A 22,391-nucleotide genomic window follows, 5' to 3' on the forward strand; every position below is an offset into this window, starting at 1 on the left:
GTTGATGAATGCCATATTCGCGGAACACCTTGGTAGAATAATAGAGGTTTATGTAGACGACATGTTAGTCAAAAGCATCAAAGCCAGCAGACACGTGGCGAACTTCCGCATCATATTAGCCACTCACTTGGCCTATGTAAGCCATCCTCAACATGAAGTTCCCATAATGGAAAGTGCACTTTCAAAGCCTACAGGGAAAACTGACTGCCCTTTCTCGGTTCATCTCCAGACTGACTGACAGGTGCCTCCCATTTTTCAAAGTTTTGAAGAGGACCCATAAGAAAGAAATTAACTGGACCCTAGACTGTGAGGCGGCGTTCCAGAGCTTGAAGGAGTACTTGGCAGTGGTCCCACTGCTTTCCATTCATGTACAGGGGGAGATACTATACATCTACCTAGTGGTATCCCCATCAGCGGTAAGCTGCCCCATTGTACGACGAGAGGGCCAGAAGGAGCTCCTAGTATTCTACGTCGGCAAAGGCATGAACAGGGCGGAGAAGCAAGTAATGCAGAACCCTGAGCACTTAGGACACCTCAGTAAGTAGACCATCGAGCTCAGCAAGTTTGACATCGACTACAAGCCGAGAACAGCCATGAAAGGTCAGGAGATGGCAGATTTCATCGCTGAGCTCACCAAGCGTCAGGATGAACCCAACCTAGGGGCAGAAGAGTCCAATATAGAAATGATAACCGCTGAGGAAGCAGCCTCCTGGCAGCAGTCAAAATGGGACCTCCATGTGGACGGCTCCGCTTGCGCCAAAGCCTGCGGCGCTGGAGTTATCTTGATAAGGCCAGGGGGACTGAACTTGGAATACGCGTTAAAGTTCAATTTCACAGCTTCAAACAACATGGCGGAGTATGAAGCGCTCATCGCAGACTTACTCCTCGCCATCGACTCAGGGGCTGACATCGTTAACATATTCAGCGACTCCCAGCTAGTCCTTAACCAGGTCAACGACAGCTTCCAAGCCAAGGACCAACAGTTAGCGGCATACTTGGGGTATGTCAAGACGCTTCTCAAAAAATTTAAATTTCACACCATCACACAGATTCCTAGGGAGAAGAACGCCAAGGCTGATTCACTGGCAAGACTAGTAACCGCTTAACCACACCAAAGTCCAGCGGACACACGGGTGGAATGCCTTAACAAGCCAAGCATCACCCTAGCGGAGATCTTCAACATTGAGGTAAATCCCAGCTGGATGGATGAAATCATCGAGTACAAGCTCAACGGGACATTTCTAGTAGACAAGGTCAAAGCACGACAACTTAAGCAAAGGGCAACCCGCTATAATATCCAAAATGGCAAGCTCTACCGCCAAGGATTCACCCACCCCCAACCTTCGGTGTCTGACCCAGAAGGAAGGAAAGGTCATGTTAGCAATGATACTCGCCGGGGAATGTGGAAACCACTCATGCGCCAGGTCCCTGGCCAATCACACAATGCTATAGGGCTACTTCTGGCCCACGCTCGGCGACGACGCTAGAAAGGTGTCACGGTCTTGCCACAAATGTCAACAATACGCTGACCTTCCCCATGCCCCGGCGGAACCCATGTCAATCATCATTGGCCCATGGATCCACTCCACGTGGGGCCTGGACTTTCTTGGAAAATTCCCAACCGCCAAGGGCCAGGTCAAGTACATCATTGTAGCCATCGACTACAACAGTAAATGGATAGAGGCGGAACGCTAACTGCAATAACTACCGCCAAGGTAACTCACTTCCTCTGGAAGAACATCTACTACCGCTACGGAGTCCCCCGCACAATCATCACAGACAACGGCACACAGTTCAACAACAAGAAACTCATATCTTTCACCGCTAACCTCAAGATGAGTTTTTCCTCTGTCGCTCACCCCCAAACCAAAGGCCAAGTCGAAGTAGCAAACAAGATAATCAAGAAGCTGCTAAAAAAGAAGCTTGACGACGCCAAGGGTTTATAGGTGGAGAAGCTCCAGGAAGTTATGTGGGCCATTAGGACTACCCCAACTTCCGCCACCAATAAAACACCATTTTGTATGATGTTCGGAACTGAGGCTGTCCTACCCATTGAAGTCACCCAACCTACCGCTAGGGTCGATGGCTACTGCTCCAAGACCAACGACGAAGGCGTCAACCTCGACAAAGACCTCTTTGAGGAGAAACGCCACAAGGCCCATTTGCACAACTTGCAAAACAAGCAACGGGTATTGCGTTTCTACAATGCCTGAGTCAAGGCCCGGAACCTCCAACTAGGGGATTGGGTAATGAAGGAAGTTATTCCACCGCCAATGGTACTCCGCCCAATTTGGGAAGGACCATAGAAAATAGTGGAAGTCGTTAGCCTTGGCACCTTCTACTTAATGGACAAGGATGGCGTCGTGACCCACCCTTAGAATACCGAACACCTTCGATATTATTACAAATAGTCATGCCGCTACCTAAGAGCATCTTGACTTAGCTAAATTTTTGTTCGATATTCAGCTAAGTGAAGCTACCCAACGGGTACAACCCCACTTTTGTAAACGCTGAGCTGTCAGCTATCAATGAAACTAGAAATTATTCAAACCACTGTCACCAAGTCCCGCACAAGTTAACTGGCAATGCCAACAACAGTCAGCGGGCAACGTTCGCTACATCATTCACTTGGAACAATTTTAATTCCTTTAATGTTACATTGACTAACAAAAGCAAGTCAAAAACTCTAGCGGTATGTCAACATTCAAACAACGCAATTATGCTATCAAGAAACAATCACACTTGGCAAAATTTCATAAACAAATAGCCATACTTCATATGTTTAGGGTCCGGACTCCCCGCCCAAAAATAGTCTTACAAAAACTGTTAAAAAAAAAAAAAAGCCTCAGCGGCATTACAAAAAAAGCTATGGAGCTGTCTTCATGGATTGTTGGGAGCAGCAGCGGTACTCTCCTCGCCCACCGGTGGCTATGCATTAACCAGGAGACTTGTCTGGTCCTAACCACGGGTGGTAGGACTCGGCGTCACCATAATGCCATCATCTCGAGTGTGGGCCGCCATGAACTCGGCACGGGACACTTCGGATTGGGTAGGAGGTGGAGTCCGCTGAGATTCATCCGCCGGACCATGGTCACTCTCGGCACTGCTAGAATGCGCACCTCTAGTCTGAGCAACGGCAGACCTGCTCACTGGCACAGGCGGCTAGCTCGACATACTGGCAATGACGCCCTTCTTGTTAAGCAGGTCCAAGTTTGCTGCGGCACCAGCCTTAGCCGTCTCCGTGAGGGCCTGCTTGTACACCGAGGACTGCTTAAATGATTCCACGGCGGCAACCTCTGTGCGGCTCTTCTCACTCCCCAGCCAAGAAACTTCATCCTCAAACTTTTTCAGCTCAGCGGATTTGGAGGCAGAATCCCGCTGAAGGATCTCAACCTTCTTAGCCTTCGCCACTAGTTGGACATTCAGCAGGACAATGTCTTGCTCTAACTGGGATATGCGGTCGTTTGACTCAATGGCAACACTTAGCTTGCCGCAAGCATCAAAAGCATAGCACTCCGCCTTGGTCAGACGTCGCTAGGTCTCCGCCAACTTGTCCTGGGCCTCCTTCAACTCCCTCTAGAGACCTTTGATCTCCTCCCTCAGTTACCGCTCAATCTGAGGCTGGCTCGACGCCGCCACGAATAGTTCGTGCAGCCCAACAGACAGATGTCCAAACGCCGAACTGAATGGCAAATGCTGAACGGTCGTCGAGCGAAAGGTCCCATCCAGCCAGCAGAACCCAAGCCGCACGCAGAGATGGAACAAGAACTCCCGCTCGGGATCGGTCAGAAACTCCGCATAGGCAGATAACGAGTCCAGACCGCCATGCGACACCTCTCCAGCGACAGCCATAGTCACCGGCTGTGAAGCTTGCTTGGCCTTCTTCTGTTGGCAGGCAACGATAGTCTCCGTGTTGGCTGCCTCATCCTCCTCATTGGAGTAGTTTTGCGGCAGCTTCCTTTGAAGAACCACCTGTGTGGCACCAGCGGCGACATGCCTCGATTTTGTCTGCGGCTCCAACCCCGCAGTAGAAACTCATTCCTTTGAAGGCACCACCCCTTTTGGGTCCCACACCGATTGGCGGGCGCCCTCTCCTTCGGCTGCACAGGAGCGGCAAGGGCCTTGCTCCCTCCAGCAACCCCTTACTCATCGCTACCCTCAACCGACGCCACGACTTGGCCAGCGGGAGCGAGATGGGAATGGTGTGGCATTGGCATCACCACCGGGGTCTCTGAGGGGCTCACCGCCAGGGTCTGCGGATCGATAGTAGTCTGCTGCGCGGCCAGCCCCGCAGCATACATGCCTTCCAGAAAATCTTGAATTTCGGCACAGTCCATAGCTTTGTCGAATGCCTTGTGACTGGCCTTGTTACCCGGCGGTGTATCTAAACAAGCACAATGCTAGTTAGCAGGGGACAAATTGCAGTGAAGCACAAGTCGGCGGGATATACTTACCAACGGCGTGCGTCAACTGCAGGTCGACCAGCAACTCCCACCCGATGAGTAGGCGGTGATCTAGCAGGTTACGATTCTGCCATCAGCCTTTGATCCTTGCCACGCGACACTTTTCCTCACTTGTCAAGTTAAAACGCAAACCCGCTAAACAGAAAACGAAGCAATGATTAGGAAAAAGTTATAAAGTACAGGCATATCATACAAACAATTTCCTCCAACTTTGGTCAGCGGAGGCTTTTGACAACCTCAGACTGGTTGAAACTCCGACTTAATCCTAAATGTCGGCTCCCCATCGTTTGCTCCTGCATAGCACTCCCACCCCGAGGTCGCAACGCAGAAGGTCGCCCGCCAGGGAGATATCGAATCTTTCAAGTTCTCTATCAACTTGGGTGCCCCCTGTTGGCGACTGAGGTTCACCTGTCTGCTACACCCTTGTCGCCTCAAGTAGACAAGTTCATAGAAATGGAGTACCTCCTCCACGGTCGGCCCTTCACACCCAGATAGACGCCAAATCGAGTTCAACGCCATCAACAATAGTCACATGAACGGCAGCGTACCCCGCTGGCAGAATGAAAGCCTTCTCATCAGAAGTTGGCGGGCATAACTTCACCACGCTAGGAAGGCGGAACACCGGCTTCAGACGGTTAACGGCGGCCGTAGTCATCGGCCCTTCCGCCTCATCAACTGTGGTACCATCACGTAGAACCCAGGCTGACTCTATCTCTTCCTGCCAGTCTCTCCCCCCCCCCCCCTAGCGGAATCGCTAGCAGCACTGTTACTGGTTAGCCTCTCCACACAACGTTTACGGGCGGCGGTCTCCTCCCTTGCCCTAGAACTCTCGGGGCTCCCGGCACGACCCATAGCCACTCCCCGGGTATGGTCTATAGCGGTTCTGACAGTGAGGTTCCTGCAGGGGAAGACGGACGCAACGAGTCAATAAATATCCTATCTGCCACGCTGAACGACACGTCAAACCCAGAATCCTCACTGCTCGAGATCTCTACGACGCTAGCCATCACAAACCCTAAAACCCAGGTCAGTTAGTTCCAAAATGATCTAAACTAACCCTATGGCAGTTTTCAATCAAGAACATCAAGAACAACCATACCCAGAAAACCCAGAAAATACCAAAACAAGACCACAATGTATGTACACTCAAAACCCAGATTTGACCATCTAGTAAACCCGAAAACCTCAACTCTCAGTCAAACACCTAAACTCATCCCTAAACATCATTCTGGACCCTCAGAACACATCGAGGCAGGGCATAAATCACTCCAAATACCAAAAACAGAAACTGACAGAAAACAATGAAATAGAGACGAGGCTTAGATCACCAACCTGAGAAACACTAACTCTGATGCGTGTGGAGATGTCCTTCTTCACTTCAGTGGACCTTTTCTTCGACAGGCAAAGACTTCGCTCGATTTGCAGAACGAAAACCTCAAAATCTCAGACAACAAAACCAAGCTTGAACAGGACGACTTAGGATTTGAAGTGCAGAAGATGTCAAAACCCACTGTGGTTTCCCTCTCTTTTATGTCAACATCAAACAAATCTGAGCCGTCCGCTGAAAAATGACATCAACCGAGCACCGTACGGGTGTCCCACAATCTCACCCACTATCCGGATTAATCGAAGCGTCACCTCGATTACAAAAACGATAATTACTGGTATTAATGGCGAAGATACGGGCGCGCTGAGAAGACGTTATCCCACACGCTAACCCAGTACATGACAGCCACGTGTCGGGCGCTGTCAGACAAAGCGTCTATAAGAGGTAACAGTCGAAGAGCAAGTATACCAATCATCAAGTCTCCGCTAAGCGGAACCCCGCTAGCGGAACTTCTCCCTTTCCTCTTGCAAGCAACAATCTCCGCTAAGCGCAACTCTGCTAGCGGAACTTCTCCCTTTCCTCTTGCAAGCGACAGTCTCCGCTAAGCGCAACTCCTCTAGCGGGACTTCTCCCCTTTCATCTTGAAAGCAATAGTCTTCGCTGAGCTGCAACCGGGTAGGTCCCCGTGACACTTCTTCCCGCTTACCATCAGCGGAGGGACTTCTGCCAACAGAGATTCCCGAGGCAACGCCTCATTCTGAAGACTACCGCTACGCAGCGTTACAGTCACGCTACGTCCCTCAGGGACACGGGGATAAGTCAAACAGTCTACGATGGCCCTGATCAGGCACGTTGACCCCCGCAACTTGGGTATCAAAGATTGGGCTTGCTACCCAACACCCTCTGCTCCGCGCAGCTCCCCTCAACAAACAATACACCGACTAAAACGGAGGTCTATCTCAGCTGAGGAGTGGGGTACTCCCTGGGGGGCCTAGCAAGGGCCCACTCGAAAGGGTATAAAGCATTTGCTCAGTAAATCCATGGTTGACAATGCACTGACGCTAATTATGTTTTTGCAAGTCTAGAGGAAGTAACGCTTCAAACCGCTAGGCAACTCCCCAACCAAGATTGCCCTCCTTGACTGAGGACTTGGGGGACTTGTACTTACATGAGCGTTTGCCACGCATAATTAGCTATAATGAGCCACACTCATGCTATCGCCAACGGTACCAACTCCCACCAACGGAGTGACCTACGGAAACACAGCCAAGCAGACTACCGCCTGAGCCCTGGCTCACCCCCGGATCACTGCCAACGCGCCTCCACGGGCCGCGTCAAGATAGCATCAGAAGCTCCAGAAGCTGGGAACTGAAGCATGTCAGTCCCACATCGAAAACATGGAGGAGGTCAACCTTTTCCCCACATATAAAATATTATCTCATCTCTCCTCATTAATTATGCATTTACTACCACTACAACAGAAATGCTGATTTGCGAGGAACAATTTTGTCGCTGAAAATTGAGATTTCCTCGCCGTAGTGTTTTCGCGAGGAAAATATTTTTGTCACCAGTTCCTCGCGGTAGGGTGGTCAAGAAAAGTTTCCACGAGAAAAATACTATTTCCTCGCCAATCCCTTTTCGCGATGAATATATTTTTTTCTCGGTGTTATTCTTTAGCTACAATTTTTTTCCTCGCCTAAACTCATATTTTTTTCTCACTAAAAATTTCTGAAGGCCAGAAAATAGTCGTTAAATATATTTCCCGATAAAATAAATTTCATCGCTAAAGTATTATTTCCTCGCTAATGATATGTAAATAATTTAGAAATTATAAATAATAAAAAATTTTGAAAAAATATTCCTCGCCAAAGGTACTCAATGACGAGGAAATTTACATTTGTCGATATAGGTTATATGGTGTATTCCTCGCCAAAGATACTCAATGACGAGGATCTTTACATTTGTCGATATAGGTTATAAGGTTTATAGTGAGAAAATTTACTTTTGTCGTTGTAGGTTGTATTTGCTATAGCGAGGAAATTTACTTTTGTCGTTGTAAGTTGTATAGTCTATAGCGAGGAAATTTATCTTTTGTCGTTGTAGGTTATATAGTCTATAGCGAGAAATTTTACTTTTGTCGTTATATGTTGTATAGTCTATAGCGAGGAAATTTACTTTTGACGTTGTAGGTTGTATAGTCTATAGCGAGAAATTTTACTTTTGTCGTTATATGTTGTATAGTCTATAGCGAGGAAATTTACTTTTGACGTTGTAGGTTGTATAGTTTATAGCGAGAAATTTTACTTTTGTCGTTGTAGGTTGTATAGTCTATAGCGAGGAATCTTACTTTTGTCGTTCTAGGTTGTATAGTCTATAACGAGAAAATTTACTTTCATCGCAATAGATACTATATTCTGTAGCGAGTAAATTTACTTTTTGTCGTTGTAAGTTGTATAACCTATAGCGATGAAATTTATTTTCATCATCGTACATATTATAATCTTTAACGAGGAAATTTATTTTTATCGTCATAAGTAGTGTATTGTATAGCGATGAAATTTATTTTCGTCGTTATACATTCTATAGCCTATAGTGAGGAAATTCTTTTTCGTTACAATTGATTGCTTATTGCGAGGAAAATATTGACAATACATATGGTTTTTGTCACTGATTATTCTCTACCATATTACATGAAAATATTTAAAACTAATTGAAATAATCAAACCAATAATAAATCTCATAATAATAAAACCAAAGTAACAATCAAAGTGTTTCCTAACATAAGGAGTAACAAAAATAGTCTAAAACCAATAACAAAATCAAGATGATCTAAAAAAATTATTTCTCCATGTTTAAGTTCTCTAATAAAGATACTAACTTGACGGATGTTGCCTAGAAAAGTTAGCCATGAACTCCTCAAACTTTTTGGCTTGCTCCTCCAATCTTTGGATCACCTCATTTTGTGCATCAATCTTTTGTTGTTGAGTCCCTACAAGGTGTTGGGTCTCTTGAAGCTGTTCTTGCAACTCTTTGTTCTTTTCAGACATTTCATTTATCGACGAATGAGAGACTCTTGATGGTGGAGGTCTAGGGCCAAAACCACAACCCTTGATGTAGCCTGATTTGACTCCGAGGACTTTTGCACAAATTTCATCATCTGTCATTGTCCGAGTTCCATCAGGTTGAGTTGTCTCAGTTCGCATCTTAATCATTTCATCCTATAATAAAAAATATATACAATTAGATATGATATGCAATTTCTCAATTACAACCTGATCAATTTAATCATATTTAGGGAATTTATATTAATTTCACCTATGGTCATGGTCAACATATATACATTATAGAATTTTTTTCCATACGTATGCATCATTAACAACTTACTTACCCACTTTGCTTTTGCTCCCAAGTCCCAACCCTTTTTAGTGCTTTTGTACTCTGTTTCAAAGCGATCAATTGCACCTTGCATCTCTCCAGTCTGTGCTGCCTATTGCATTCAAACATATTCTTTTAACATCTACAAATATATATTGAAGCTATAAATTTATTAACAAAATTTATAAATATCTTACAATTTGCTCTTGGTGAGACATAAATGACTTTGACCCAGCTTTGTGGTGATGTGTCAGCTTTGACCTATTTATAGCATTCTTCTCTGAACGAATCTGAAAATTATTATGAAATATCCAACAGTTAGTTGTAATCTGAATAAAAATGAAAACTAAGATAACAAAAAAGTGAACTGTGTTGAAAAATAGTTAAAAAAAATAAACAATATTGTACCTGAAACTTTTCACTAGAAAAACGAGCACAGAGAAACTCCCATTCTTCCTGAGTCTTGACATCATCGTGTTTGTTTTCAATTGCTTCCTCGATTGTTGAAAATTTCTCAAAATGTTTCTTCAACTTATAACGAAAATTACAAAATACAGTCTGACATGTTGTAATTACATATCTCTCGACCCAAAGGAGAGACATGTCAATGTCAAACTTGTTCTGCATATAAATAATTTCATGTCAAACAAAACATTTAATTAAAGTAATCAATGTAAACTTACATTTTAGAAAAACAAACCATCACTCACCGTTATTCTTTTAACCAACTTATCCACGTCAATTTTCGGAATCTTCTTCCATTTTTCCACATTTAGTGGGGCATGGTTTCGAACTGTGAAACCAATTTCATTGGCCAACATTTCAGCATATGGGCCTGTAGGCCTACCATTTTGTTCAGTCAGAGTGACAGGTATTTTAGCATTCAATTGAGAAAGCACTTTATCTGCATTCACTCCTCTTGTCTTTCCCCGCACCTTTTTTGTTGGACCTTTAACATAATTCTTAATTAATGTACACAAATATATTTAGTTCTCAAAATATAACAATATATATATATAATATTGTATATACCTGTAGGAGGGTCTTGATTACTGGCTGACATCACATTATCATTTTGCTCTTCAGTTGTAACATTTATCAATAGCTGATCATTAGCAGTTTGATGCTGAAGACGTGAACTAATTCTGACTCCTGTCATTATACATATAATTTAGGTATATCCTTCTAATTTGCAATTCATGAAAGCAAAATTGCATTTCGCTCTCTTTTCCCTATACTTCTTAGTACATAAATAATTAAAGTGATAAAAATTGAATTCAAGAAGACTGCAAGACTACTTACCAGTAGTAGTTCGTTCTGTAGTAGTACCAATAGTAGAATTGAGTCCATCTTCTACATAATTTTTGCATGGCTGATCAGTAGTTTGCACACGATAGCGTTTACTCATTGCACTACCTGTTATTACACACACATGTTAAATTAATCAATATGAGTCAAATAAATAAGTTAAATCTAACTTTCTGTAAATATTGTTGTAGCAAAACAAAAATTAAAGAATTACCTGAAGTAGAACGAGATACATTTGGGCATGGCTGATCAGTAGTTTGCACACGAGAGCGTTTACTCGGTGCATTACCTGTTGTTATACATATATGTTAAATTAAATTATTAATCAATCAATCAACTAAATGAATTATAAACTTATAAAAAAAACAAAATACAATACGTACCAGTAGTAGGCTTTTGGATGTTAGACACATTGGAACGGCGCATCTTGTGACTACTATTATAAAAAATGCAAAATCAACAAATAACAAACTTCTCTGTCAAAAAAGAAGAAGAAAAAATCTATAACGATAGATAAGAAAGCAGTAGCCAAAGAGGCATTAATAAACCTCAAATAAATATAAATATAATAATTACCACTACAATTTGTCATTATAAATCTGAATCCCAAAACGTCACATATTATAATAAGGTTTAATCCATAAAAAAAATGAATAACAAAAAATTAATATTAAGCTATATTATAAACTAATCACTATCCTCATCGCTTGAAATGATTTCTTCTTCATCATCGTCTTCCATATCATATTCTTCTTCTTCAATATCATTGCTTATGAAATTATCGCTCCTACCATCGTTCATCCATTCATTGTTCACAATATTTGAAACAATAACCTCCGGCTCAATATCATCCAAATGCAATTCAGGAGTTTCAAGACCCTCTTCTCGAACAAACCACTGAATATCATTAAACTCATCTTGTTGGTAAACATCATTTGCCACAGGATCAACACCATCCTCATCTACCTCTTCATTGGCATCCTCAACCTCTGGAACATCCCACACATGTCTCAATTGCACCTTTTGTACGACTTTCCAGTGAGAACCCAACTTATAATCATCAAGATAAAATACTTGTTGTGCTTCCGTAGCAAGTATAAAAGGTTCATCATCATACCACGTAGTGTTTGTATTAATGCTAGTAAGATTATAATCATATCGTATCATTCTCCTCCTTTCGTCCCTACTTGATTCGTCGGTGTTGAACCATTTACACTTAAATAAGAAGACCTGATTTATATCTAAGTACATTAACTTCACAATACTTAGCAAAACACCATAATAATCATGACTTCCACCAGTGAAAACTCCGGAAACATATACCCCACTATTTTGTGTGGTTCGATGATCGTCAAGATCTTTTGTATGAAATCGAACTCCATCAACAATACAACCAGTGTATGTATGAACACGTAAATCCGGTTTACAAGCTAGAGAATAAAGCTTATCAGTTGCATCCACCAATCCACTTTCTCTCATGCTAGTTATCTATGAATGACATTAACAAAATTTAGCATATTTATAAAAATATAATACAAAGTTCCTATTTAAAATTGAGCATGGATAACTTACTCGTTTCTCAAACCAAGTAGGAAACTCTTCTTCTTGTCTTTTATACAGGTTGGCATTACTTGTTTGCCTCAATTCATCTTCATGTTCCCTACATGTGTAAATTAGACAATTAAATATCTAATTTGATTTTAAAAAATTAAACCTAATAAACACAAATGCACAAAAGACACTCACTTGAGATAAGGTTGCACCTCCTCACAATTGTATAGCACATACCAATGAGCTTTATCCACTTCCTTCCGGTCCAGTAATATATATTCTTTTCCACTAAATGGACGAACTTTTTGAGAGAACACTGATAAATCACCATCTACTTGGTCATGTTCTACATCAACATTCCGTTCTGCTTGATTGAAACGGGTTTCAATCTCACGAAAATACATAGAACAGAATGTAACTGCTTCATTAACAATATATGCTTCTGCAATTGAACCTTCAGGTCGAGCTTTATTTGTAACATACTTTTTATATGTTCCCAAATTCCTCTCAATAGGATACATCCACCGAAAGGTAACAGGACCTCCAAGCATAGCTTCACGAGGTAAATGGACTGCCAAGTGAACCATTACATCAAAAAAGGCCGGTGGAAAAATTCTCTCCAATTTGCAAAGTATCAGAACTATCTCTTTCTCCATTCTTTCCAAGTCTGATACTTTTAAAGTTTTCGCACATAATTGTTGGAAGAAAATGCACAGCTCAACAAGTGCAGTGCACACATCCTTGTCCAAATACGAACGAATACCAACAGGGAGGAGACGTTGAAGTAAAACATGGCAATCATGACTTTTTAGTCCATGTATCTTTCCATCGACAATGTTCACATTTCTACAGATGTTGGCAGCATACCCATCAGGATATTTGACAAATTTGAGAAACTTACAGAAAAGTCTACGATATTCCAATTTTAGCACATATCTAGCATGAGGCTTCTTCAATTTATTACCTTGACGTCTGAGATGCAATCCCTTCCTTATCTTCCTATCTGCCAAGTCTAAACGAGCCTTTTTTGTGTCTTTTGTTTTTCCATCAATATCCAACAAAGTTCCAATGACACTATCACATATATTTTTTTCAACATGCATCACATCAATATTATGTCTCAACCTAAGCTTTGACCAGTACTCTAACTCAAAAAGAATACTTTTTTTGGTCCAATTTAGCTCATGAGGCCCACGTTGCCGCTTTAGATCTGGATTGTCAGGATATTTACCAGGTTTAGCTTTGTAAACATGATCTAATTGCATTAATATGTCATCCCCAGAAAAAAATCTAGGAGGAGGACGATTTTCAGCTAAACCGTTAAAATCTTTACTCCTTCTCCACTCATGATCAAGAGGTAAAAATCTTCGATGACCCATGTAACATATTTTTCCTCTCAACCCCTCTGAAGTTATATCTTCGTTACAAACAGGACAAGCTTTGTACCCCTTAGTACTCCATCCAGATAAATTTCCATAAGCAGGAAAGTCATTTATAGTCCACAACACACATGCCCGCAGATTAAAATTTTTCCCAACAGAAACATCAAAAGTTTCAACCCCAACCTCCCATAATTCTTTCAATTCATCTATTAATGGACGAAGATATACATCAATATCTTTTCCAGGTGCTCGAGGACCAGGTATAAGCAATGACATCATAGAAAACATTCCTTTCATGCACTTCCAAGGTGGCAAATTATATGGCACTAGCATAACGGGCCACATACTATAACTAGTGCTCATGTTTCCAAATGGATTAAAACCATCTGTAGCAAGCCCCAACCTAACATTTCGACAATCTGCAGCAAAATCAGGATACTCCTCATCAAACTTTTTCCATTCTTCAGAATCAGCTGGATGCCGTAGAAAACCCTCTTCATTCTGTCTTTTTCGTTTATGCCATTTCATATCAGTCGCCGTATGTCTCGACATAAATAACCTCTTCAGTCTTGGTTTCAATGGAAAATAGCGCAATACTTTTTGTGGAACTTTCTTACGCTTTCCATCAGTAGACTTGTATCTCGGCTCGTTACACTCTGGACATTTATCAAGTTTCTCATTCTCTTTCCAAAACAATGCACAATCATTCTTGCATGCATGTATAGATTCATACCCCAAACCTAATTCTCGCAACATCTTTTTGGCTTCATAATGCGATGCTGGTATAGATGCACCTTCTGGATGCGAGTCTTTTAACATTTTGAGCAAAATATTGAAGCTTTTATTGCTCCAACGACCAAGTACCTTGACATGCATTAACTTTAAAATAAAAGACAATGCAGAGAACTTTGTACAACCCGGGTACAATTCTCGTTGGGCTTCATCAAACAAATAGTCATATTTGTTTGCATGAGTATTGTTGTCAATACTTGCCTCCTCATCATCCATCTCCATATTTGTAGGCCCTTGAACATCATTTAACATGTCAAACACCAAAGTATTGTCATCATCATCCTCGCTATCAGTTTCAATTTCCACATCCATTTGGTCGTTTGCCACATCACTATAATCTTCTCCATGCTCTGTCCATGTCGTATAATGTCGTGCAAACCCATTTACCAATATATGCCTACGTATCTCTTGTAAAGTAAGACGTGGCAATGCATTTTGACATTTAAAACAGGGGCAACGTGTCTTATTTTCATGATCCAAATGTTGTTCCGCAGCACTCAAAAATGTTTTCAAACCGTTGGTGAAATCAGGGTGGTGAAACCTATCTCGTAAGAACATCCAACTTCTGTCCATCCTAAAAAAATCTAAAATAATGTAAAGTATATTATCAAATAATGTAAAGTATATTATAATAAACTATAAGTACAATACTTTTTTTTTTCATTCTTTTAAAAGTTATTAGATTACCACGAACAATAATTATATATACACATGTTATTTTCAATTTCAATATGCCACATATCGACCATATAAAGTAAATTTCATCCGGTCACCATCTACGTTAACCTATGCGCATGCCGGGAATGCATCTAGGGTTCATGTACAACAGTACTAAAAATCATATTTTATTTCGGCATGATAAGTCTCACCTGGAGATGACAAAAACCAACTTGGCGACCCTTCTGCTCTCAACAATTCAAAAACAAATGTAAATGTGTTCCTTTCCTGCAGTCATCAAAAATGTTTAAGATAGCAATCCACTGCTTTGCATAGCACTGTATACAATTGCAAAATGAAACAAGAATCGAACTTCATATAGACAAAGTAGTACCTGAATTAGATTTTAAAATGAGAGAACAGAACATAAAGTTGGAAAAAAAAATATGTGAACAAAAATTCATGAATGAATCTACTGTATGAAAATATGTACAATTGCAAAATGAAACAAGAGTAGAACTTCATATAGACAAAGGATAGAAAATATGTGAACAAAAATTGATGGATGAATCTGCTGTGTTGGACTTGGAAATGGAAATTTAGTACAAGAAAAATAAAATTATAAAAGCTAAAGGTCCGTGAGTGGAAATTTCAATTCAGTTAAGTAATTAACGTACTACTTTCCAACATTAAAATTATTCAATCCCTGCAACTCAAACATTCAGCAATGTATAAAGCGAGTATAAAGCGAGTGCAGTGATGCTAAACTCAGTTGACCTATAGGAGATATTTATACAATTTTTTTTCAGTCAATTTTTGTGAAGCCAATACCAAAACTTATGAAGATTTATCAGAGTGGCGGTTATAGATAACTTGCTTCCACAAAATGTATTTGAGACTCATTGTTATAACATGGTTCATATAAAAATTCCTCAAAATGCTGATGTAGAGAAGAATTCTGCATTTAGTCATGCATTTATATGAAGGGGGTCAGTGCTAGAAATTCCTTAAAATGCTGATCAAATGGCACTAGTGATGTGGTTATTAATCAGGGACACATGATCTGGATCTACAACAAGCAATAATTCTTTGGGGTTTGGCGTTTGACAACATTTTGATGGTGAATGCCTTAAATACCATACTAATGGATAATCTATCTGATCAAATTAAAGGTTGCAAATAATTTTGTTTAGGCTTCATTGTACTGGGCAGCCTCTATGCTTTGGAAGTTCTAAATTGACTCTTTATCTGAAAATGGGAGTTTGATGGTTAATCATACTAGCAAATTTTATCCAGAAAACTTCCTTCTGGGCCTTCATCTATCAACAACCGAATTACATATCAATAGTATATGTTAAGAGTCAATTGCAATTTTCAACCCAATTATTATACCCTCTGTGTTGAACTTGGGATTACAGAATCCACCACGAAAAGAATCAAATCAACTAATTATATGCAAGTTGAAGTGAATTTGGGAATTCGAAACATAAACGGATAGAAGAAGAAGAAGAATGGCTTACAAATTTGGCAGCACACACCCAATTAACTTCCCAATTCAATTCGATCCTAATTCGATCGAACTTGTGTTCTGTTTTTGAAAATAGGATCTCACTTAATCAAACTATACAATAATTGAGTACAAGGAGGAAGAAAAATGAGAGATATCTTACCTATAGATATGAGAGCTTCAATTCAAAGATGAGAGATGCAGAGAGGGAGGCTCAAAGACGGACTACTGCACCGTCAGAGATAGAGAAGTAAAGAGTTTTCCTTCTCCTTAGGTTTTATCGCTTTGTTTTTCCTTTTTATAATAGCGCTTTGTTTTCTTTTTTTTCCCCTCTCCCCGCCTTCGGTAAATGAAACCAAAACATCCCGCTTTTTTTTTTTTTTTTTCAATATGTCATTTATAAAAATAAAAATGGGTTTATAAAAATAAAAATGGGTTTAGGGTATCTTTATTGCAATTATCTTAACGTGTTTTGCTATATTCTCAATAAGAAGATATCTTGTTTAGAGGAGATATCCTGTTAAGATGGAGATATCTCGTTAAGGCTTTTTTTTTTTTTTTTTTTCAATATTTCATTTATAAAAATAAAAATGGGTTTATAAAAATAAAAATGGGTTTAGGGTATCTTTATTGCAATTATCTTAACGTGTTTTGCTATATTCTCAATAAGAAGATATCTTGTTTAGAGGAGATATCCTGTTAAGATAGAGATATCTCGTTAAGATGGAGATATCTTGTTAACGTGTTTTGCTATATTCTCAATAAGAAGATATCTTGTTTAGAGGAGATATCCTGTTAAGATGGAGATATCTCGTTAAGATGGAGATATTATCTTAACGTCTTTTGCTATATTCTCAATAAGAAGATATCTTGTTTAGAGGAGATATCCTGTTAAGATAGAGATATCTCGTTAAGATGGAGATATCTTGTTAACGTGTTTTGCTATATTCTCAATAAGAAGATATCTTGTTTAGAGGAGATATCCTGTTAAGATGGAGATATCTCGTTAAGATGGAGATATTATCTTAACGTCTTTTGCTATATTCTCAATAAGAAGATATCTTGTTTAGAGGAGATATCCTGTTAAGATGCAGATATCTTGTTAAGGCGGAAATATTTAATCGAGGTGGAAATATTCGCTCGAGGCTAAAAAATCTAGTCGAGGTGAAAATATCTTAGTTGAGGTGGGAATATCTAATCAAGGTGGAAATATTCAGTCAAGGGGTGAATATCTAATGAAGGAGGAAATAATTTGTAGAGGAGGATCTCGATAGAATGAAACTCTTTAAGAAGGATTTGAGTGACGAGAGATTTGCTCAAGGAAAAATCCGAATGAGGTACAATCTCTTTGAGATACAATCTGTTTGAGGCATAATCCCTTCAAACAATAATTCTCTCGAGTGGATTGGAATGAGGCAGAATCAGTTAGCAGTTGTAAAAAAATCCAGCCAATTTGGTTCTCGTTTCAAATTCGATCAACTAGGTCAAACTTTGTTGCTCTTATAAACCTATATTAATATATCATACACTCCAAAGAGCAACCCCTATCAATTCAAACAAAATGGAAAAACTGACCGTTGGATGGGATTATTACAATAAATTATGAGTGTGGTAAAAAATTTAGCCAATTTCATCATATTTTCGAATCCGATCGAATTGATCAACCGTCGTCACTTGTATGTCTTCTTGGTTGACCGATGTCTTGACGACTGCGAAACGTGCTTATTTTTTCACATCACGTCTGTAAATATCCCATCGATGGATGTGAGTGTACATAAGATAAAATTTTCAATTTTAATTACAAAGACGTTAGCCTATATCAATTTGCCTCCTAAAGTTGTATGACTTGTATATTGCATTTAAATGTGTGTGTGTGTGTGTGTGTGTGTGTATAACTATATAGACACACACACACACACACACATATATATATGTATATGTATATGTATATGTATATGTATATGTGTGTATTTGAAATCGGAGACCTCCAAACAAGTGTGTGTGTGTGTGTGTGTATAAATGTATATGTTAGAAGTCATGTACAACAATTGCATTGCTACTTTGCTAGATCAATTAACAAGACCGTTGCACAATTTTTCAGGGAGTCCTCAAATCCTTGAGGAGACCTTCCTGATTTTTTTCCATTCTCTATTTTTTTTTTCTGTCTTAAGTGACCCAAATGTACAGATCCTATCCAGAGCGGAGCTCCGCTTTGAAATTAACGTGTGAAGTTCGAGTTTTGGGTCACTTTTCGGTCTCATATCCACATCTCAACCGTTCAGTTTTTAGGTACCAGTGTATAGATCATCTCTGCAAATTTTCAGCCAAAATGATGATCGTTAAGGCATTGATAACTGCCTTAAAGCTAGTACGATTCAGGGTAGACAGATTCAGTCTGTCCATTGGTTTAAGCGAGTTAGATACCTTAACGATCATCAATTTGGCTGAAAATTTTCAGAGACGATCTATACACTAGTACCTAAAAACTGAACGGTCGAGATGTGGATATGCGACCGAAAAGTGACTGAAAACTCGAACTTCACACGTTAATTTCAGAGCGGAGCTCCGCTCTGGATTGGATCTGTATGTATATATATATATATATATATATATATATTTTCTTCATTACTTTGAAAAGAGGATCAAAGAATTTCACTCTTACCCTTATGGTGACTCGAAGCCATAACCTAGATCTTAAGTAGTGGGTGCTCTAACCACTGAGATATATATATTTGAAATCAGTGGCCTCCAAACAAGTGTGTGTGTGTGTGTGTGTGTGTGTGTGTGTGTGTGTGTGTGTGTGTGTGTGTGTGTGTGTGTGTGTGTGTGTGTGTGTGTGTGTGTGTGTGTGTCTGTTAGAAGCTATGTATAACGATAGATTGCTACTTCAATTAGCAAGACCGTTGCACAATTTTTCAGTCTTCGAATCCCCGAGGAGATCTTGATTTTTTTTCATTCTCTATTTTTTTTTCTTTTCTGTCTCAATTGACTTATTCTATGTTTTTTTTTTTGGTAATTTTTTCATTCATAAATCTTAATATAAAATGGTACCCTTTTTTTTTTAATTACTTTTACTGTTTTTTTCGTCTTTTTTTTGGCTTTTTCTTATCTGCTTTTTTCATAAGTTTCTACGATTAAATCAATCATACCAATATTATCTTTTGGATAAGAAAAAAAGTATTTGCTATTGATCAAGAGATAAATCAATCGTACTAACATTATCTTTTTAAAGTAGTGTAAAATTATTGCTGACTCGAAATGTTCTAGAAATAAATCATCATTTCTAACTCGAAACAATCTAGAAATAAACCATCAGTACTAACTCCAAACAATCAAGAAATCTTGTTTGGTTAACATAAAAGAAGCTACACTATTGGTGTTAAGCTGGAAATTTTGCAATCAATTCTTGCATTCTTTTGGCATCCTCCTTCAGTTCTTCAAATATTTTGGCATGCTCCTTCAGTTCTTCAGATCTTACAATCTCATCTTCATGGGATATGAAATACTTCGACCAAGCATTGTGGTGATATGTCAAATGCAACTTCTTGTCAGCATTCTGTGTATTGATCTAAAAAGTATAACAAATTAAATGATTATTTTTGGATACTTCTCTTCAGTCTCTCTTATTAATCAAAACTAAGAAAAATATAAGAACAAATTGGTGTACAATCTAAAAACCAATCAAGTTGCCATTAGAAATAATTGCTAACTAAGATACCTGTAGCTCTTCTCTAGAAAAACGAATACAAAGAAAATCCCATTCTGCTTGAGTTTTAACTGCTTCAGGCTTGTTTTCTCGTGCTTCGTCCACTGTTGAGTATTTCTCAAAATACTTCTTTAGCCTATAACGGAATTTACAAAATGCCGCCATACACATCTTGTTTACGTATCTCTTGACCCAAGGAAGAGACATGTTAATGTCGAACTTACTCTGCATATGTATTAGTAAATTCATGTCAAACACAATATTTTAATAGTATAAGAAATGTAAAATTTATAAGAAATAAGAAATAAGAAATTGTCACTTACGGTTATTCTTTCAATCATCTTAGTCACACAAGCTGGTTCAATGTCATTCCATTTTTCCACATTCATAGGTGCAAAGTTCCTAACTATTAAGCTAATATCATTCACGAACAATTTTGCAGATGGACCTGTGGGCCTTTCATTATGTTGTATCAAAGTGACCGGTATTTTAACATTAAGCTGAGAATGCAGCTTCTCAGAATTCAACCGTCTTGTCTTTCGCCGCACTTCTCTTTCTAGACCTTTAACACAAGTTTTAATTAGTCGATCACATAACTAGCTTGTTCTGTAATTGACAAATATAATACTATGCGTACCTATAGTAGACCTTTGAATATTCACTGACGTTATAATATCATTTAACTCATCAGTTGTAGCAATGGTCAACGGCTTGTGAAGAGTTTGATAATGAAGACACATTATCACACCTGTTGTTATAAGTGCTAAATAAGTACACAACAAAATATTGTCATTATTGGTTGTATTATTTTTTAGATAAATCTATAAATTAAAGCACTGAACCAAGCACATGCATAAAGTGCTAACAGAGGACTTGAACCTATTAAACCGACCAAACATATATTACAAAAATTAGGGAACCTATCAAACCTTGTAATGAACCAAGCATATATATAAGCTTAATACCTTATAATAAAAAAAGTTAGGAAATTGTACAGAGGACTTTAAATATATAAATGAATATTGAAATAAAAATAAATGAATGAATCAATAGCAATTGCTAAACATCATACAGGCATGATGCCAACAAACATAAAATACAAGTATGTATCTCAATAGCAATCCAGATTATCATGACAAAATTTCTCAATCATATATGGATCATGAATATTAATATGAGAATCTCTACGATTTTTTTTTAAATAATCTTTATAAACAAACTACATATGAAACTTAACCCATAGATTCTTGGAGATAACATATTTAATCTAACTACAGTCTCTTCATGAAACTACAAAGAAAGGTTAGCCTCCTTTATAAAAGTTCATGAAAATTTGGCTGAATATAAAGGAACTAACTAGCTAGATAGCTAGTATTGCATAATCAATATTCAACTAAGCAAAAAAGGTACCGTGACTTCTTTGTTTAATGAAACCATGATATGCATGCAATCAATATACATCAATTGGATCCATACCCAGACTCGAACTTCCACAACGAATCAATGTTATACTAGGAGAGAGATATTGTGTAATGGATATGATATAAAGGAAAACTTCAATTGACATTGAGAAACAGAAAAGCCAAAAGCAAAATAATATCAAATTTGAATTTAACAAAACAAACTGTGATTGAATAGAAGAAAAAGAGAACAATAGGATGTAAGATGTTTACCCACAGAGGAGAGTTCTAGAGAGAGCTGCTGTGAGAGAAACCTTATGTTAGTTAGGGTTTGGCCGTCATCTATTTATAATATTGTTTTTTTTTTTTTTTTTGTGCCAAGCCAAAAAAGAATATGGTAGGTTTTTTTTTAGTACAGCCAATTCCCCCCCTTAATTATAATTTTTTTCCCACCAAAATCTACAACAACAAAATCATTATTTCCTCCCTAATGGTTTCTTTTTGACGAGGAAATAGTTCCTCGTAAAAGACAGATTTTTTGCGAGGAAACTATACTTTTGTCGCCATTGAATTTGGAGGGATTTACATAATTTTCCGCCAAACAAATAATGACAAAATCGTTATTTCCTCCCTAATTATTTCTTTTGACGAGGAAATAGTTCCTTGTAAAAGACGGACTGTTAGCGAGGAAACCACACTTTTGTCGCCCTTGAATTTGGCGGGTTTTACATAATTTTCCGCCAAACAAATAACGATGAAATCGTTATTTCCTCCCTAATTGCTTCTTTTGACGAGGAAATACTTCCTCGTAAAATACAGACTTTTAGCGAGGAAACCATACTTTTGTCGCTCTTGAATTTGGCGGGTTTTAGTTAATTTTCCGCCAAACAAATAACGATAAAATCATTATTTCCTCCCTAATT

General features: G+C 39.0%; 2 protein-coding genes across 12 annotated transcripts; both read right to left on the bottom strand.

Annotated features, from left to right (window-relative positions):
- Nucleotides 1-8,506: 8,506 nt before the first annotated feature.
- LOC112196079 lies at nucleotides 8,507-16,663 on the bottom strand. 11 transcript variants are annotated; one of them, XM_024336378.2, is made up of 12 exons: nucleotides 16,526-16,663; nucleotides 16,376-16,443; nucleotides 15,068-15,143; nucleotides 10,857-10,906; nucleotides 10,688-10,762; nucleotides 10,468-10,581; nucleotides 10,198-10,317; nucleotides 9,876-10,114; nucleotides 9,574-9,786; nucleotides 9,363-9,455; nucleotides 9,179-9,277; nucleotides 8,507-9,008 (listed from the first exon to the last, which is right to left on the bottom strand). In XM_024336378.2, exons 4-12 carry the CDS (start codon nucleotides 10,897-10,899, stop codon nucleotides 8,664-8,666), a joined length of 1,341 nt encoding a protein of 446 aa, XP_024192146.1. In that variant the 5' UTR covers nucleotides 10,900-10,906; nucleotides 15,068-15,143; nucleotides 16,376-16,443; nucleotides 16,526-16,663; the 3' UTR covers nucleotides 8,507-8,663. The 11 variants fall into 11 exon arrangements, 9 of the variants coding, with proteins under 9 accessions (XP_024192146.1, XP_024192140.1, XP_024192142.1 ...); XM_024336372.2 differs by having other exon boundaries at nucleotides 10,857-10,909; XM_024336374.2 differs by having other exon boundaries at nucleotides 10,857-10,949.
- Nucleotides 16,664-19,741: 3,078 nt separating this feature from the next.
- LOC121052676 lies at nucleotides 19,742-21,759 on the bottom strand. Its single transcript, XM_040518091.1, has 5 exons — nucleotides 21,742-21,759; nucleotides 20,706-20,831; nucleotides 20,392-20,630; nucleotides 20,081-20,293; nucleotides 19,742-19,930 (listed from the first exon to the last, which is right to left on the bottom strand). The coding sequence occupies exons 2-5, from the start codon at nucleotides 20,806-20,808 to the stop codon at nucleotides 19,742-19,744; spliced, it is 744 nt and encodes a 247-aa protein (XP_040374025.1). The 5' UTR covers nucleotides 20,809-20,831; nucleotides 21,742-21,759.
- Between the last annotated feature and the right edge of the window lie 632 nt (nucleotides 21,760-22,391).

This window comes from Rosa chinensis, chromosome 4 (assembly GCF_002994745.2).
Source record: "Rosa chinensis cultivar Old Blush chromosome 4, RchiOBHm-V2, whole genome shotgun sequence".
NCBI lineage: Eukaryota > Viridiplantae > Streptophyta > Magnoliopsida > Rosales > Rosaceae > Rosa > Rosa chinensis.

What these genes read in the sequence shown, in the direction of transcription:
- LOC112196079 (XM_024336369.2), bottom strand. Translation starts at nt 14,771, where the DNA reads ATGGACAGAAGTTGGATGTTCTTACGAGATAGGTTTCACCACCCTGAT. An exon ending in GAGGTGCAACCTTATCTCAA is followed by an intron (nt 12,134 to 12,219) that starts GTGAGTGTCTTT and finishes TTACACATGTAG; the next exon opens with GGAACATGAAGATGAATTGA. An exon ending in CTACTTGGTTTGAGAAACGA is followed by an intron (nt 11,962 to 12,045) that starts GTAAGTTATCCA and finishes TGTCATTCATAG; the next exon opens with ATAACTAGCATGAGAGAAAG.
- LOC121052676 (XM_040518091.1), bottom strand. Translation starts at nt 20,808, where the DNA reads ATGTGTCTTCATTATCAAACTCTTCACAAGCCGTTGACCATTGCTACA. An exon ending in TATTCAAAGGTCTACTATAG is followed by an intron (nt 20,631 to 20,705) that starts GTACGCATAGTA and finishes CTTGTGTTAAAG; the next exon opens with GTCTAGAAAGAGAAGTGCGG. An exon ending in AGATGATTGAAAGAATAACC is followed by an intron (nt 20,294 to 20,391) that starts GTAAGTGACAAT and finishes ATACATATGCAG; the next exon opens with AGTAAGTTCGACATTAACAT.